General features: G+C 44.6%; 1 protein-coding gene across 2 annotated transcripts in view; it reads right to left on the bottom strand.

Moving 5' to 3' along the window:
- MAP2K1 (mitogen-activated protein kinase kinase 1) overlaps positions 1-19,103 on the bottom strand; it is a 75,866-nt gene that overhangs the window by 28,093 nt on the left and 28,670 nt on the right. For both annotated transcript variants that reach the window (XM_065941946.1, XM_065941947.1), the window contains exons 2-4: positions 8,885-9,095; positions 7,486-7,632; positions 139-216 (exon numbers count right to left, since the gene is read on the bottom strand). In XM_065941946.1, the coding sequence (XP_065798018.1) occupies positions 139-216; positions 7,486-7,632; positions 8,885-9,095 (436 nt within the window). The remainder of the gene's footprint in view (positions 1-138; positions 217-7,485; positions 7,633-8,884; positions 9,096-19,103) is intronic.

The following is a 19,103-nucleotide window of genomic DNA, read 5'->3' as shown; positions in this document are numbered from 1 at the left end:
TCCAGATAAGAGAAAATTCTAGTGAAAAACCTAACTTTTCTTAGAAAACTTCCCTTTGTCAACTTCCCACCTTCCTCCTTGTCCCTTTCCTATTTATCAATGAGAGAACTTGGAAGAAAAGCTTCTCTATATACTCACAGCAATGCTAACTTTTCCTAAAATTTGTTCAGGAATTCTTCCAGCTTTCTTCAGAACTTGATCCAAGGAACCCCCATCCTAAGAACAAGAATACCAGAGTCCATTTAGTGACAGTGTTTCTAACTATTCTTTCAAGTGTTAAACTTCAGCAGCAAAATAAATCTCACACATGACAAATCTTTCCAGAAGGTACCCTTTGGTGTGCCCCAGACATCAAATAAGATATGAATAAAACATTGTGGGAGCTAGCAAATGATTAATAACTCAAATCTTATGAATAAACATCCCATAAATTACTAATTTAGTGGTCAGAAATGACTAATTCAGTGGTTCACTCTACAGAAATGACAGAACAGAGTAGTGGCTAGGAGTGCTCTAGACGCAAACTATCCAAATTTGCATTCCCAACTCTGACACTGACTATCTAGTGGACACTGACCGAGTTACTCAACTTGTACAATGTGAATGATAATAATTATATAAGGCTACTATAATACACATAGAACTATTTTAAGTATTAAACAAGCTCATACATCCAAAGCCCTTGGAACAATATTTGGCCCAAAAGTTCTCAATAAATGTTTGCCATTCTGTCATCATTATGTAAGTCACAACTTGCATTTGGTATCATCCTAACAAATTATACTTCATAAAATCCAAAGAAAAATATCATAGAAAGTAATTATTCATTCCACAAATCCTACAAAGCACCATGCGCTGTTTGAGGTTCTGTGGAGGAAAAAGATACAAAAAAGACCTAGCTCTTGTCCTCAATAAATTTATAAACTAGTAGGAGAAATATACCACTCCACAAAACACAATGAAACAGAATAAATGTATATAGTAAAAGTGCTGCACACACCCAGAGAAGAAGGGAGAATTCTGACTTCACTCAGAAGATAGCATTTGAGCTGAAATCTTACTCAAAGAATGAGTATGATTTCCATACCTGTAAAAGGAGAGGAGCAAGAGGAGAAAAGAATAGGGTTGAAGAGTGGAATCCTAACCACTGGATCACCAGGGAACTTCCAAGAACAGGGTATTTCAACAAGATCATAAGCAGAGAAACATTAAATTGCTTAGTACTCCTGGGATGCAGCCAATTATCAGTCACAATATAAAATTACCCCAGAAGTAGAGATGATTCCTATAAACTCAGACTGATTTTCTAAACTATCCTGTCTACCCTGGGCAGCTACCATCATCAACTATCATCTATTAATCATCTCTGCGTAAGGCATAGGAATATGTGAGGAACTACAAATGAAAAAAACTATAAGGACAGGAAATAATACCCTCTGGTTGGGAAGACAGAACACATTCATAAAGTGGCAAGGCACCTTAAACCCTCCTCTGAAACAGGGCAGGGAACAAACAGTTAAATGAAGAGAAAAGACATTACTACAGGTATTCAGAGGAGGAAGCGATCCCTGGACAAAGCGGCCAACAGAAGGGCTCACAGCGAGAGTGACACGGAACCTGAGCCTTTGAGGAGGGCGAGATCTGGGTAGGATAAGTAGAGAGACATTCCCACAGAGATCCTGCTTCCAATACCACCCAGCCTCTACGATGCAGCCACGAAACAGAAGGTTGGAGAGCAATGCATGATGTAATAAACAAAGGAAGGACACAGCATAATCTCATTTTTATAAAACTAAAGTGTGCATATACTCACACAAAACCAGAATATCAAAAATGTTACCAAAATGTTCCAGTCGATATAGTAAGATTATCAGGGATTTCTGTTGTGCGATAGTTTCTTCTCTGTGCTTTTCTATGACTTACACATTTTCTACAATAAATAAATGTTTTACCTTTTAAAAGTAAAAACAAAACAAAACAAAAAAAAAACTGACCTCATTTATGAAAGTGGAGAATTAAACCTATAAATCAATTAACAGATACTTACTGAACATCCAGTTTGTGCAAAATCTGTTAGGAAGCTACAACACTACTTTCTTTCTAAAGGAAGTGAGAAAATAAGTAAGATTTGTTCAGGGATACAGAGCTCTTGAAAAATGTTACCTAAGGACTTCCCTGGTGGTCTAGTGGTTAAGAATCTGCCTGCTAATGCAGGGGACATGGGTTCGATCCCTGGTCAGGGAACCAAGACACCACATGCTGCAGGGCAACTAAGCCTGAATACCACAATGACTAAAGCCCACATGCCCTACAGCCTATGTTCTGCAATAAGAGAAGCCACTGCAATGAGAAACCCACACACCATAACTAGAATGAGCCCATGCTTAGCAATGAAGACCCAGTGCAGCCAAAACTAAAAAGTAAGTAAATAAAAATCATTTTTAAAAGTCACCTAAAATAATGCTAAACACAGATTATCAACTTAAAATTCTCTGCTTATAGAAAGGACAGTTTGGACCAATGACTTTCTATCACAGATCAACTATGGATCATGGATGTTAGTGAGAGAAGAAGACAGTACAGGTGTGCAGGTGTGTACTCACATGCATACCAACAGCCCTGAATACATCAGACTTCTCATCACAACAAACTCCCAAGCACAGCTACCTAACGATGGGCCAGACAACTGAGGAGCACAGGGGAGGATTTCAAAATTCAACCTAAAATTCAAATGTGCTATGAGATGGGAAGTATTAATCTAGAGCCCAAGAGAACTTCTCTGTAAACACACATTTTCCAAGAGCCCTCGGGAGAGCACTACTCTGGCTGTGACCCAGGCGGGTGCCTGAGTCATCCTTTGAGCCTGGCTGCTTCACAAAGCCACAGGCCCCTGGTGGCCAAATCAGGCCAGCACCACAGCCCAGGTAAACACACCCAAGTCAGCAGGCTCCAAGAAAGGCCATAGCACCTCTCAATTTCCCTTACTGACAGGCACAGGGACTCCAGTGCAGAAAGTTTCTGGCTATTTCTATTTTGCTTTCAACTGAATGTGATTTCAGACCCTTTGTTTGAAAGACTTTGCCTAATTATTAGGGAAGACTGTATACTTGAAGAGCAACAGAGCAACTCTGCCCAAATCTGTGATGCAAACAAGGCAGAAAAGACTCTCAGGTTCCACTGCCAGGTCAGAGGGCAGCCCAGTGAAGTACCTTGGTATAGAAAACATTTCTGTTAACAAGGAAGAAATGCTGGCTCTCCTCCCTTTAGCCTCCTTCTACGCTACAAGCAGAGTTACAGTATGAGTAATGGGAGGAGCAGGATTTAAGAGGCATGAACCAGAGTCAGGCTCACCCAGTGCTGCCTGCGACTCACCTCCCAACCTTTCAATTCTACTGCACAGTTGCCAAGGACCTGCCTTCGCTGACTAAAGCTGCTGAAAACTGGGCTTATTTTTAGAAGCTGATTATTAACTAAGTCAGTGGTGCTTTTGTGACGGTTTTCTATAGAGGAGACAAATGCTTTATGGAAAAAAAAAAGCTCAAAACATCAACCCTCAATTCCCAGCTCTCTGGTTGCTCGGCTACCCCTGAGCAGGAGTCTACTTCCCCAAAGATAAGAACATTCCTATTCTGATCAGGCAGCATCCAGGTACCCCTTGGGTCTCAAAATCCAGACTGGGCACTACAAACACAGCTTTTTTCTAGAAAAGGTCAGCCAAGTACATTAAGAAGATAGGACTCAATGCACGCTGATGACAAATTTAAAGTGCATCCCAATAAACTATCTGAGCAATATACAAGTAGACAGGTGTGATAAAAGCACATACGGGAAGATGTTAATGGCAGAATTGAGGTGGTGGGTTTAGAGTGTACATTACACAATTCCTGCAACTTTCTGTACTTCTGAAATATTTTATAATAAAGTGTTGGGGGAAATGCCAGTGACAAAGGACATCATGCAAAGACTGTGATACAGAGAGGGCCAGGGAGCCTGGGAAGGTGGGACGCGGCTAATGAACGGAGCTCTACACGACAGCGCCTTCAAATGGGGAAGCCGAGACAAAGCGGAAATCCCCAAAGAGAAGCGGCAGCCAGCCATTAGAAACTGTCCTGGCAAAGCAGCCAGTGCAGGAGCTCTTCTGCAGGAGGCCTGTGCAGACACCAAGGAAGGGGTGAGAGTGCCGAGCCGAGAGCAGAAAGCTACCCTTGGGGCATGGCTGCTTAGACTTCAGGCCACAACTGCTTCTTTCCAGGGTCCCATCCCTGGCAGCTCTGAGCCTCTCCACTAGTACTGAGGCAGTTTCAGCTGGGCCTACGTATCCCCAGAAACAGGAGGCCCTAACTCTCGAGCCCCAGGCCTGACCACGCCCCACCCCACCCCCCAATCCTAGCCTTCCTCATCAGTCAGTCAACACATATCACCTAATAGGTGTCCTACACTGTGCTTGGCCCCAGAAAGTTTTTGACCATTCCAGCCTCTGACAGATAGTTTCCCAGGTTCAGCTTCCCCAGGTAATTACCTCCTCAGGTAATTCCAGAGACACCTTCTATTTTGAGGACTTAAGTGAGAGGATCTCACTCTCCCCAGAAAGCCAAATCCATGGGGGAAAACAACTGACCTGCAGCTACTAGAAATGGGCTAAGAGGATGGGTACCAACCCCCATGACATCCTGTGTCACCTTCTCCTCTGGGAGGGAAAGGCTGAACATGGGCAAGGAGCACAAGGCTGTGATCAGTATCTCTGAATCCAGACTGAAGAAAGAAGGGTTCCAGTATGAGGAAGTCCCAATACAGGTCAATTTAAGACAAACAGAAAGACTGAACTCCATGTGGCAAGATGCCACATATGGCCATTAGAAAAAGCTTCCAGCAGGATCTGGATAAGTGAAGAGGCCACTGACTATCAATGTTTAGGGCCTGATCCTAACCTCTGAAGCAAGCACCCTGGGGTTCAACCATGCTTAAACCTACAAACAACCTCCTGGCTTCTCTATTAAGGGAAGAATAACCTCCAGTTCTGTGCTTTAATGAAGGGGTTGGAGGTTACTCAGGGAAAAATTTCTGATGGTTCAGAAGACAGCAGGCATGAGGCGACACATATCTGCTGCTCAAAGAGCCCCCATGCCCACAGTGACACCCTCACTGAGACACTGCTCTCAGTGTCCCCATCCCTGCAGCAGCTCACGTGGCACTTTGCACTAATGGGCACTAAAATACATGCTTGTGAAGCCGATTCCATAATGATTAACCAGTGTAGTGAACTGACGGGCTATGAGGGCCAAAACCTCGGAAACACAAAAGGTTAGCATGGGGACGGGTCCCTAGAAAAGGTCCAGTCCAAACATTTTTCTGCAGAGATGAGAAAATCCTGAGTGAGTACATGACTTACATAGCATAATGGAGACAATATGAAATTTAAAGAAGATGGATCTGGTTAGTGACATCAGTTAGAGTTCAGCTCTGACACTTACTGGTTATAAAACAGACTAATTACTAAATCTCTCAAGGCCTTACTCTCTCCATCTACCAGCTTGGGGTAGGGGTGGGGATCAATCCATGTCATATGGCAGGGCTGGTATGATTAATAAGTCACATAACATGAAAAGGACTCAACAAGTGGTAGAAGATGCAAAAGTTAGTTACCATTGTGCCAAGCCAGGCCACCACCCGTTTTCTGTTATTTTAGCAAGATGCAAGACGGAAAAAGGCTGCTCAGGCCTTTCCTGTTTTACCACTGGTTGATCACCATCACCTCCACCCTCTCACCCTTCTAGTTTTCAAGAACCTCCATTGCCATATACACATTTTCATCCAACTCTTGGGCTAAAGCTGGAAAACCAACCATCACCAGCACAAAGAGCGCAAGAAACCCCACGGATAAGCAGCAGCCCCTCCCTCTGCCCTTCCCCACCCTACCTGGGGTGCTGAAAATGATCGGCACCCCAGGCCTGGGCTGAGACCACGCCAGGAACGCTCACATGCTTTCCACCGAGGCTGCTTCACTCTCACGGAAGCAAGAAGGAATGAGAGCTTTCCTAGGGACCTTCAGGGGCACCAAAGACATATTTCAGAACCTACGTTCCATATGGTACTGCAAAGAGAGTCAGCACATGCCTGAAACACAGTGTATGGCATTTCTTAATCATTAAAAAATCATTAAAATGAAAAGATGTTCAAGATAACAGGGGCATCGGCAAGGGACAAACTTCCTGGGAGGGTTCTCCTAGAGTTAATTAAGACCAGGCCTTGGGGCTCTCATTACAGAGCTGACGGCAGGTCTAGAGTCAGGAAGGAAGCAGAGAAGTTGCTGAGGGACACAAGGCAGGGACTGAAAGCAGAGCAACCATGAAGCAGGGAGACTCAGTCATGTTAGCCTTGGTCTCTGAACTGTCAGCTCCAGTGAGGCTAAAGCAAAAGCTACACTCTGCAGAAGGTGTACTCTGAGTCAGATAGTGTGGAAGAAGACTTACATCTTTTAATTAATCCTCACCACAACAAGGCAGGTATAATAATGCCCATTTTACAGATGAGAAAACTGAGAATCAGAAAGATAAAAAACTTTCCAAGGACACGATGAGAAAGTGACATCTATAAACAAACAATTATTGAGCACCTGCTGTGGCTTTGGAGACACAATGGCAAACAAGACAAAGTGTCCACTTGGGTTTTTGTGAAGAAGGGAGATATGAATCAACATCTCAGATTCCAAAGTGCCCTGTGCCATGCTGCCTATTGGGACCAGAAAAGATTAGCAACCTTGAAGCCAGCCTCTCTCCCTTTGAAATTCTGGCCATCAGGATAGAAAGAGATCCCCAATCCCTATCCAGTAGACTCAACAAAGTACACTTGGGTGAGACAGCCTTGGTTCAAATTTTACTAATTCTACTTACCAGTTGCATGACCTTGATTAAGTTAATTCCATTTCTCTGAGCCTCAGTTTCCTCACTTGTAAAATACAGATAATGTACTCAACTCAATAAGGTATTTGTAGAAATATAATATTAATTTGCTTAGGGTAGTCCTTAATATGATATATACCCAATAAATATTAGTTCATCAGTATTAATTTTGCTAACCCTGCTCTTATAGCAAGTTATAACCTTTCTGAAAGCAGGGACTCACCCACCTTCACTCATCTTCATAACCCCTGAACTGTGCACCTAGTACACAGCATGGCGTGTAATATATGGGGTTAAACTACATTAACCAGGCTTTACCCACTTCGAAATCTTGGGATCAAGAAAACTGAGAGATGTGCTCCAGGTACAACCTTGGGACACCTGGTTGCTGCCACCTCTCTGAAGAGGCAGGGACTTAGGAAGGAAGCCTGTCATTTTCTTGGTTAATCCAACCTCTACAGTCAGGTGTCTAAGGCCCCAGAGAGTGATCTGGATCCAGAGAGGAACAAGGACGCAATCGGTCGGGTCACATCTCAGCGCCCCCAGCTTCGCAGGCCGCTCTTCAGAGGTGGACGCCGCCACATACCATGTGCTCCATGCAGATGCTGATCTCACCATCGCTGTAGAACGCCCCGTAGAAGCCCACGATGTAAGGCGAGTTGCACTCATGGAGGACCTGCAGCTCCCTTATGATCTGGTTCCGGATGGCAGGCTTGATCTCCAGGTGAATTAGCTGGGGAAAGAAAGGTGGAAGGACGGGAAGCTTTAAACAACATGGATGGACGGAGGTGGGGGGGGGATGGGTGGATAGACAGAAGTTTTCTTAAATGCTTAAGCTCTTAAAGGTAGGAAGAGAGGAAAACAGGCAAGTTTCAACATACAGGTTACTGGCCAACTAGAGGGCTGAGTGCCAACATACCAAGGCAGGTGTTGGCACTGGAGGAGCTGTACCCAGGGGAGGGATAGCTGTTCCTCTGCTCCCAGGAGCCAAGACTGAGGAAGAGGGGCCCTTTTGTTCCCAAGAACAAAAGGACCTGGGAAGCTGAGAGATGAGGGGAAGTGGCCTTAGAGACTTGGTTGATACCCAAGGGATGTAGAACCAGAAGGGCATGAGGAACTGGGTCTGCCAATCTAAGCTGCCCAAGAGATTTCCCCTTGACCTTAGGAGCCTGATGTGGTTGAGATTTAGCCAAGGCCTCAGGTGCCTCCTTATCTCCCCCACCCTCCATGTTGTCCCTTGTTTCAGCTGAGGAGACAGGTGAAAAAAACATGAAATGGTTACCGAATAAGGCTAAGCTTCTAAAAAGAGATATGGGCAATGAGTGTCAGAAGACACGGAAGCAGCAGTTATCAGCATGGGCACTAGTGAAAGCTAGACAGGAGGTGGGCCTTGAAGATGCAAAGTGTTTGAAAAGATGGAAGGAACAGCATGAGCAAAAATAAGTGGACAGAAATGAACATGGTGTGCTGCAAAACATGGAAGAGTCCACATTTGCTGTCCAGAAAGAGGAGGACCCAGGGTCAGCAGGGAGGGCAGAGCAGCTCAAGGACTGCATGCCAGTGTGGGGAGTCAAGGTGCCGTACTGCAGGGAGATGAAGGGGAAGCACGGAGAAACAACATGAAGGCAGTGTTCTGTGTGTCCCTGGGGCTGGGTAAATGAAAGCAGCCGCTGCTCTTGATAAATGGCAAATGAGCATCTCAGCTTTCTTTCTAGAGCACCCAGAAAGCTAACAAAGGGTCCCTTGCTGTTATTTTCCAGTCTGGGGAGTCGGATAAATACATTAACACATCGTGAGTGTGCTTATCTGTACTCTAATAGGTAACACGAATTCAAACTTCAAACAGCACAGAAGGGTACTGAATGAAAAGTCAATTTTCTTTCCACCCTTGTCTCCAGGCCCCCAGGTCTTCTAAGAGATAATCCAATTACCTGTCTACCAAGGCAAGCTTGATTCAGTCCTTTTTTTTTTTAAAGTGCCCTCACCTTTCTGGCCATAACGAGTCCGGACGGCTTGTGGGAGACCTTGAACACCACACCTCCATTGCCGGCACCCAGCTCACTGATCTTCTCAAAGTCATCATCCTTCAGTTCCCCCACCTTCTGCTTCTGGGTCAGAAAGGCCTCGAGGCGCTTCCGCTGCTGTTCATCGAGCTCCAGCTCCTCCAGCTTCTTCTGCAAGGCCTCCAGGTTGGTCCTGTCCCAAAGCGAGGCGCACGGGTCAACACTGGCATCAGAGAAGCCCACCCAAAGGAGCGCTCCTTCTGTGGAGAGCTCCAGCGCTGGGGCCAGAGCGCTGGCGGAGGCGGCTTGGGGGAGGGTCTCACCTGCTGTGGCTCCGCCCCCTTCACTCCGCCACCCCACGCGGCTCACCACAGACACACTTCCCCTCTCAAGGCCTGGTCTCCTCGTTGGTAAAACAAGGGAATGAGTTCTCTCTCATAGGCTCTGGGCCTACGAGAGGAACTACAGAATCTACTAAAATCCAGAGTGAGCCACCCTACTCTGCCTTAAAACCCCAGTTTCAAAAAGTCCCACAAGTGCTGGTTTTACACCACCATAAACAAAATACAATCTGTTTCCTAAAACCACCAAATTGAAACCAAAGCACATCATCGAAACAGGCTCTAACCTGAATCACAACAGATACTCTCCTTCCCCATGTGATCAGATCAGGAACAAGGTGAATCAAAAAAGAGCAAATGGGATATACCTAAAATTTTTATTTTTGCAACAAACACAAAAGTGCATATTCACCCACCTTAAAGTGGAGTAAAAATGTCAACAGAATAATCTCAATAAAACTTTAAGAGTTGGATGACTTTCTCCAATTTTAATGCTCACCTAATGTGACAGTAATTTTTTTCTTTTTTTTTTTTTTACTGACTTGGACTTACTGAGTCTTTCCACAGCTCTTAACCAGTATTCACAGGGAGAGAAAAAAGAAAACCACTTCGTTTGCAGTCATATTTCATCAGTTTATCTTATATTTAAATACACACATTGCTTAATTACAATACCAGCTGTAAATGTACAAATGACTTTGGGAACAAATCATCTCTTGGTAAGCACATAATTCAACCAGTGGGTGCCAGAGTGAGCGGGGATGGCAGGGAGCAGCCTGCTAGTGTGTTTTACACAAAGAACTGAAAAGTACTCATTACCTCCTGGGAGCTTGTGAAGAGAAGGGTGGTAAGGAGAGCTTCTACTGTGTTTCATTTTTGTCTTTAGTCTAAACAAACAACACGGGTGACAAGACAGGCAGTCATTATGCATCAGAAATTTGGTGACCCCCTCCCCTCAATATGAACACCATTTCTGAGCTTGAAGGGTAAGAGCAATCCCAAGCATCATCTTCCACTCTTCGTTCACATTATGTTCCAAACCTTAAGAAGGAGATGGAGACCCTATGCCTCCCCAGTGTATGGGAGGATCCAATACTGCCTTACAAATAATACAGTACACGGGGCCAAAGAGGACATGGGGCTGACTTTCCCAATCTCCCTCACTGGGTAACTCTGCAGGGAAAGAAGGCTGGTGCCATGAACTGAACTATGTCCCCTAAAAATTCATAAGTTGAAACCTTAACCCCCAGAGTTTAGAGATAGGATTTTTAGGAGATAATTAAGGTTAAGTAAGGTCATATGGGTAGAGTCCTACTCAGATAGGACTGATAGTCTTGTAAGAGAGGTGGCCTTCCCCCTACACACTCCAAGGCAAGGCTGTGTGAAGATACAGCAAGACAGCAGTGTCTACAAGCCAAAAAGAGATGTCTCACCAAAACTCAACCATGCTGGCAAGTCAACCAGTCCTCATCTTGGACTTCAAGCCTCCAGAACTAGGAGAAAAGTAATTCCTGCTGTGTAAGCAGCCCAGTCTATGGTCTTTTGTGATGCAGTCCAAGCAGACTAACAGTTGGTCAATATCCTCATCCTAAAAGGCTCAGCTCAGTCTCATGCTCCCCTCAGGCCCTCAGGTAGGGCGCCGGAACCATGGCTGATGGGAGAGCACAGCGCACACCCTCTTTCCTTTCTCTACGGCCTCTCCTCAAAGGAGCCCATTGATGACAACATTTAGAAACACACATCAAATGCAGACAGACCTCACAGCTAAAACTTGAATGAGTTACAGCTGCCTGGAGGGTAAGTAGTCAGGGAAATGCAGACTCAAAAAAGCTCTCTAGGACACACACACACACACAGGGACGTTCCTGGTGGGCCAGTGGTTGACTCTCTGCGCCTCCAATGCAGGGGACATAGGTTCAATCCCTGGCTGGGGAACTAAGATCCCATATGCCATACAGTGCAGCCAAAAAGAAAGAACATACACACCCCCACACTGAGCATATATGAGGGAGAGAAGAAAGGGGGGCTAGATGAAAAGATAACCACTCTCCTTAATAACACCATATTCTCTTTTAAGTGTTTTACACATATTAATGCATTTAATCCACAACCCTACAATTACAACAGAGAGTGAACTCAAGCACAGACAGGGGAAGTAGCTCTTCCAAGGTTGCAATCTAGTAAGTGGCAGAGCCAGGATTCAAACCTGGGCAGAGAGAATCTAACCTTAATCATAATGCTGTATTACCTCTTCAAAAAGTTCCATACTTTCAAGGGTGGTGACTTGCAAACACGGGTGAGATCCTAGGGTGGCGCACTTAACACCCCAGGGCTCAGTCAGACAAAACGAAATGGTATAAATGGCATCCCTACATGAAGAGTGCTTTGCCTCAGATGCCGTCCTGTCTCCCTTGTGTGTCAGTCTGAACAGTTGCCTTGTGAGAAATACCGGCCACAAGAAACCACACCCATCTGGGGGCTGAGGAGGTGGATGGGGGGAAGGTGGGAGGGATGCTGACTCTGCAGGAATAAGGAATTCTCCCACTTCCAGGAGGAAAAACCAGATCTGGGCTTTGTGCCACCTTCCCCCCACCCTCCCTCCTGTGCTTCACGATCCTCCCGCCTACTCCACCAGCTCAGGAGCCAGCCTCTGATTTGTGCCCTCAGAGGGTGGAGCCAAGGAGAGAGGACACATGGCAAGGACTACAGGCTGCGGCGGCAAGACTTTCCTAACGACTCGGGATGCGTCAGTGTCACCAAATTAGTGAGTCACAGGAGTCAGAAATCCTGGATTCTTACCCCGAATTGGGCATCAGCTAGCTGGGTGGCCATGAACAAGTCATTTAACTTGACAGTCTGTTTTCTCTCCTATAAAATAGGGTAAGAAGATGCTTACTTCACCAGGACAGGACAGGACAGAAAACTAGTGGGACAAAACACAGGCATTTTGACATATTTCTACACAAATGTTGGGGCAGGTGGAAGTGGGTTGGAGGACAAGGAGAAGCCACATCATCAACAGCAGGATCCAAATACTGCTGTCTTTTGTCCTTCCTGCAATTTAATTTCCTGTAATTTAAAAATTATTAAAAGCCTCTAAAAGTGTTCTAAAAACTGTTTCAGAGAATGAAAGACAAAAGATTTTATCTGAAGGTGAAAGGAAAATCCTGGCCACAAAACGACTTTCATGACTCATTAAAGAGAAATCAGTCAATAAGATATCAGTATTCAGTATTGCTTGAACATCAGTAAATGATGTTCAACAGGGCTCATCTGTTCCCTCCCAAGGTGAAATGCTTCACACAAAGGAAATAGGAAGAGAGGGGCCCCTCACCTCCAACCACACCACAAATCTCCAACACTCAGAGGATGAGAACTAGCCTCTCTCACAATCTTCGGTTTTAACTGAAATCAGCAATATCAGGACTAGGGATTAAGAAAAGAACCTGGAGCCTAGCACAATACATCTCTGACACACCCGGCCCTCTTCAGGGACCAGCTGTGATAGCTCCGACCCCCAGCACGCACACTGCCCACTGCAGAAAGGGAACAACACACTGCAACGTGAATTCTGCACCAGGGCTGTCAGTAAACACGAGTTCATCCAGATACAAGAGCACAGGTTTGAAATGGGAACACAGAAGAAAAACAAGCAACTTGGAGAAAAACACGGGTTGTCATTCATGTTCTGAGAACTCCAGGAAGGCACAATGAAGTGGGTGGGGAAAGGACGATCCTACAGAACATCTCCTTCCCTCTCAACTCACCCATCTGCTAAGTCTAATTACACTGCCACAGCTGGATCTTTCATTCCTGGCTCAATGTTCACATCAAGAAGCAGTATGCAATGCAGCAGAGGGAGAGGCCTGAAAGACCACCTTATCCAGCCTATTTCACAAGTGAGGAAACGGAGGTCCAAAGAGGACAAAGTCCCACGGCTTATGCGTGGCAGGTCTCCCAACTCCTAAAACAGAGTTCCTGCCAAGGCCCCACACTGCCACCTTCAACTTTGACGGTCACTGCAATGGGAGGCTGACCCAAAAGGTGGAGGGAGTCGATGTCCAGACCAAGGAATGGGGTCATTAGACTGACACACACCAAACAGAAATGGGCCACAAATGCATGTCAAACACCAGCCAGCTGTCTGTCACCCACCTGAGCACGGCAGCGGCAGGTGGCAGGCCCCACCTCCACCAGGAGGAAGCACAGAGGGCAGAGGGGGGGTGACCCCCACTCCCTGTGCTGGAAGGAGAGGAGGAGTCCCAGTGGAGGTGGGTGTCCTCCCCAGAGAGCCCAAGGAGCTGTGAACCTCTCCCTCTCCTGTGGAATTTGGCCAGTAGGGCAGGAAAGAAAGAGGGAAAGAAAGGCAGAAAGGGAACAGCCCCCAGAGACTAAGGATGCGCCCCTGACCTACATCCTATGCACTCGCCATCCGAGAGATCTTGGGAGTTGCCTCCTTTTCTGGTATCCTTGGTTTCCACACCCCAAAAAACAAAAAAAAAAAAGGACATGGGGAGTAGGTTGGGGATAGTGGTCTGCATGTCTCAAAGGAAGTCTGTCAACATGACAGCCAGCTGAGGAGCTGCAGAATAAAGCTGAGGGTGTATTCGGATTGAGGGGCTGAGAAGCTTCCACCGGGGAGGTGAGGGGAAAGGGGAAATGTGACGGGAAAAGGGTAGAACTGGCATCAGGGGTCCCTACATAGTCAAACCACGGACAGCAGGAGATGCAAGGAGTTACAAAGGTTAAGAAGAGAGCAAAGGGGGCCTGACTGAGGAAGGCAGAAGGGCCAAACGCACAGCTTACCAACCTCCAGACTCCAACTGGACTAACCTATCTGTGCTAGTGTGGCCCACCCGTGTGTGCCAGCCCCAGCCAGCCCCGGACAACACGGTGGAGAGAAGCTTATGGCCTCCCACCTGCACCCTGCAGGCCACTCTGGGAAGGGCTGGTTAACCAACGAGAGAATAAAATTCTAGGATTATGTATATAGGCTCTGTGAAAGGGGCCAGATACAAAAGAATTCATACTATGTCATTTCATCTATATAGAATTCAAAACTAAGCCATGCTGTTATAAGGTTAAACAGTGATGCAAACTATAGTACAGAATGGATAAACAACAAGGTCCTACTGTATAGCACAGGGAACTATATTCAATACCCTATGATAAACCATAGTTGAAAAGAATATCAAAAAGAAGATATATATAATTGAATCACTTTGCTGTATAGAAGAAACTAACATAACATTGTAAATCAACTATACTTCAATTTCTTAAAAATCCAAAAACAAAAACAAATAAAGTTAAAAAGTGATTACCCTTTGGTGTGGGAGGGTAGTGACATATGATGGTTAATTCCATGTGTTAGCATTGCTGGGCCTCAGTGCCAATGTATTTCATCAAACATTATTCTGGATGCTTCTGGGTTTTGGGGGGGGATGGAGGGGGGAAATGAGATGAACATTTAAATTGGTAGACTTTTAGTAAAGCAGATTACCTTCCATAATATGAATGGGCCTTACCAGCAGTAGAAGAAGAAGAATTCTTCCAGCGGACTGCATTTGGACTCAAAGTGCAACTCTTTCATGAGTCTCCAGCCTGCCAGCCTACCCTGAAGCTTTTGGCCTTAACAGGCTTTCACAATCACATAAGCGAATTCCTTTAAAAGTTCAAGTCAGTTCTGTATCTTCTCTCTTTCTCAATCTCACTATCTCTTGATAATCAGATCAATCTGTCTTGGAAGTTCTGTTCTGATCTCCTTTTACTCTTTTTTCTCCTCTTTGTGTTTCAGCTTGGATAGTTTTTACAAACCCCTCTTTTAGGTCACTGATTCTTTCCTCAGTCTGTCCAGTTTGCCAATAAGCCTGTTGACCTTTGATGTCATATTATATGAAATTTCTATCATTTCTACTTGAATCTATTTTTAGTTTTCATCTCTTCTGAAATCCCTCTTTTGTTCATGTATGTTTTGTACCTTTAAGATACTAATCATAATTATTTTAAAGCCCTTGACTGATAAACTCAACATCTGGTCATCTCTAAGTCTGGTTCTGTTGATTACCCTCTCCCTTGATAATAACTGTTCTTTCCTCTCTTGATTTTTGAGTCTCGTAATTTTTTATTAAACATTAGACATTATGGCAGGACAGAGACTGAGGTAATTATCAGACATGTGGGTATCAGTAGCTGTGGTACATGGGTATAACTGGCTTGCTGCATGTGGAATCTTCCTGGACTAGTGATTGAACTTGTATCTCCTGCATTAGCAGGCAGATTCTTAATCACTGGGCCACCAGGGAAGTCCTGCATAGGATTTTTTATTTTCTACGTTCCTACTCCTCCCTCAGCTCACAGCAGTCCCTCAATCTTAATGCCTGGCCACAGAATGGGGTCGCTCTCCTTGCTCTGGGCTCTCTTCAGGAGCAGACTGCAATGTAGAGTGCTAGGCTTGTGGGAAGAATAAGGAAATTCTCTCTTGTCTAGCTTTAGCCTTAAGTAGGCCTTGTGAACATGTACATCCCCTCCTCTCCATGGCAGCGGAACTCTACCATGTATCTGCGACAGTGCTTGGGTAGGAAACAGTCTTCCCCACATAACCCGCACCAGCAGACCCTTGCGGACCTCTGTTTGCTGGTGCTGAGCCTAGCTTTGGGCTTACACCCTTAAGCAACCATGAGAAGCCACGTGTCAGTGCAGCCATTCTCTTGCTTAGTTCATAATGTGCTTCCCTGAATTGAAGAGAAGTCTTTTTTTCTTTTTCCTTGATGCTGGCTCAGTTTGCTGACAGATGTGCAGGTAAGAAAACCCTCAAAGTCACTGCTGTTGAAAGGAGCCCCCAGACCCACTCCGGGGCCAGAAATAAATACAGGAAACCTGCTGTTTCTGCATCAGCAAAGAGCTGGTCTTTCTCAGTGGCATGTGAAACTAGAAAGGAGAAAAACATGCATGTGGCTGCCAGACTCTCTGTGCCTGGAAAACAGGTGTGAAGGCTTTGGGAGTCAGAAGACCTGAGTTCAACTCTTAATAGTGACTTGGTCTATGAACTTGGGCAAGACATTTTCCCTCAGTTTTTCTCGGGTAAAGTATGGGAGTTAAGCTAAGTGGTGTTTAAAGTCCTTTCTAGGGCTAAAATTCTCTAATCCTAGTATCACATTCTTCCTGTAGTATTCCACAGATAGAACTCTGCAGCTACGTACCAAGGCCACAGATGTCTGTAAGCACAGAGGTTGACTTCCGTGTTATACGATTAGAGACTCTAGTCATTACTTCTTATCCACAAAAAAACCCAATGACAGTTATCCCATCCTTGTTGCTTTTTCCTTTGACACTAAATCAATTGTTTCATCTCCCCAGGTCTTCTGTAAGAACGCATGCCATTTGACACTACAAGGCCCTTAGTGAATAGTGAAAGGAGTACAGACAACAAAGGGCAAATGAAGACAATGATGTGATGGTAAATAAAAGGTGATTTCAGAGATTATGTGAAAGTGCAATATAAAAAAAAAAAATACTGGAATCACCAAAAGTGATAAATATTTAATATTGCTATGGTATTGTCAGTAATTGTTGGTTAATAACATGTGATTTAATAGTACCTACTACTGATTTATTGCATACCTGCTGTATGCCAGGTATTCTGCTAAATATGGATGAGCACCTACATTCTTACCACCACCATGGCACAATAACCACTGTTAGCCCCATTTTCTGATGAAATCCCTGCATTTTCATGTTTTCATGCAATAAATAATAACATAGAAAAAATGCACAATTGTTAAATGCTACCTTTATTGCCTTTACTGGTTTCACCACCACTTCCATAAAAGACTTTAAAGCAAAGACTATCCTTCAGGTTCCCTAATCCTCACAAAGAGCCTAGGACACAGATGGCGCTGTGGTTCAGAATATGCTGAGTAATCAGGGTAATTTTTATAGGATTCTAGAACAACATATAAAATTTAGATAGCAAAAAAGGAGAAAAGGCATTCCAGTAGGGTCTACAATATAGACTATGGTACAGAACTGGGAGTAAGAATATTAAGAGCAAAGAACACTGGGAGAATAAAGTTTAAAAGTAAAAAAATCAGAAAATGACCCTGGGGACAGATGTTTATCTTTAATTTCACTTTAAATCAAATAGCTTCCAAACCAATAAACAAATATTTTTACAAGTCAAGAGAATGAGACTAACTAAAAGAAATAAATAATAATCACATATTCCCATCCTTCAAAAAAAAACAACCCAACTTCATCCTTGGAATCAAACTACCTTCTGAAATCATATAAAGAACCTTCCCGTGGCATGTTTCTACAGACAGGCATGCTGAAAAATACACACATTCGCATACTCACAGGAACCTCTGGAATGACAGGATCACCCACTCACACACTCTTCTTAAACACAGAACAACATCCTGAATCAGACAGGGCGTGTCAAATTGTTGCTTAAAAGAACTGACAGCCTATGGTTCCTTCTGCCCCAGTGGACAAAATGTGTTTCATATTAGCCACACGTGAGTTAATTTCCGAAGGACCAGTCTTCTGTAGTGGTACGAAAAGGAAAGAAAAAAGTGATCGAGTTTGGAGGGAGAGAAAAAAGATCATAAGACAGAGGACAAAAAGGTACACATCACCTTTACTTAATAGGGACAAAAGAAGGATATAACAGCCTGACAAAGAATGAACATTTAGATGCAGTTAAGAGATGAGCTCCTAAATGCTAGTCATGGCATACTCATTAACTCACCTAATCCTCACAACAACATTTAAAAATGGGTACGTTGTTCCTGTTTTACAGACATGGAAATGGAGGCCAGAAGTAGTTAAGTGACTTAACCAAAGCTAGGGTTGGAATTCCAAAGTTTGATCTTTCCCCCACACCAGCTAAAGAGCTCATGTCCTTCAAACAAATCTCTCACTTAGCTCACCCTAACACCAGGTATTTACCCATTAGTGACTCTGAAGTAAGAAGTGTGTTCAGCTAAGAGGTACAATCCCTAAGAGGACAGCAGATTAAATCTACCCAAAAAGAAACTTCTTTCAGAGGAACACCCAAAGCTGACACACAGTCTGACTGGAGAGGGAAGGGGAGAGACAGGACACTGGCCAGGTGTCCACACGGGATGACCCTAAGAGAGCCGGCGGGCAAGGGGCAGAGAGTGTTGAAAGAAAGCACCAAGGGCAGCCTAGGTAGAAAATTCAATAAAACTGGTGGTCACCATCAGAAAAACAAAGGCAGCGCTGAGTCTGGTGGTAGCCACCGAATGGGACTCGCTGACTGTTCTCAAAAGGGCAAACTGGTGAAAGTGGCCTTATTACAGTGCTGCATGTGATTCCACTCATTGAGGAGCCTGACGGACTACAGTCCATGAGGTCGCAAGGGAGTCAGATATGACTTAGCAACTAAACAACAATTCCCTGTTCTAGAGAAAGACATTTTAGCAACTCCCTGCATGATAATGGCCCATGTTGTTCTGTGAATGACAGGTGCAGGTTGCTCTTCAAGGAGAAAGGATCCAACATGACCACAATCTTAGACCTCATAACCCAAAATGGTGAGGACAGCTGAGTCCCCGGAGCAAAAAAAAAAAAAAATCAATAGCTAGTGCCCAGAAGCAGGAAGACATAGTCAAAAAAAAAAAAAAAAAACAACAACACAGCACTCAAAACACATCTCCAATTCTAGTTCATGTTGAGAAATTTTCATCTCTCCAGACCCGTTCCCCCCCTTAAATACACAAACAACATGTTTGTTACAGCAACATCCTTCTCCTTGCTCAAAGTACACACACGAGAGGTCAGCAAACCTCACCTATGAGCACATACTACCTCTGGGGGAAATCTCACTGCCTCAGTCC

The sequence above is a fragment of the Muntiacus reevesi genome, chromosome 7, assembly GCF_963930625.1.
Source record: "Muntiacus reevesi chromosome 7, mMunRee1.1, whole genome shotgun sequence".
In the NCBI taxonomy this organism is placed as follows: Eukaryota; Metazoa; Chordata; class Mammalia; order Artiodactyla; family Cervidae; genus Muntiacus; species Muntiacus reevesi.
Note: the sequence above shows the minus strand (reverse complement) of the source record. Positions and strands in the feature narration are given on the sequence as shown.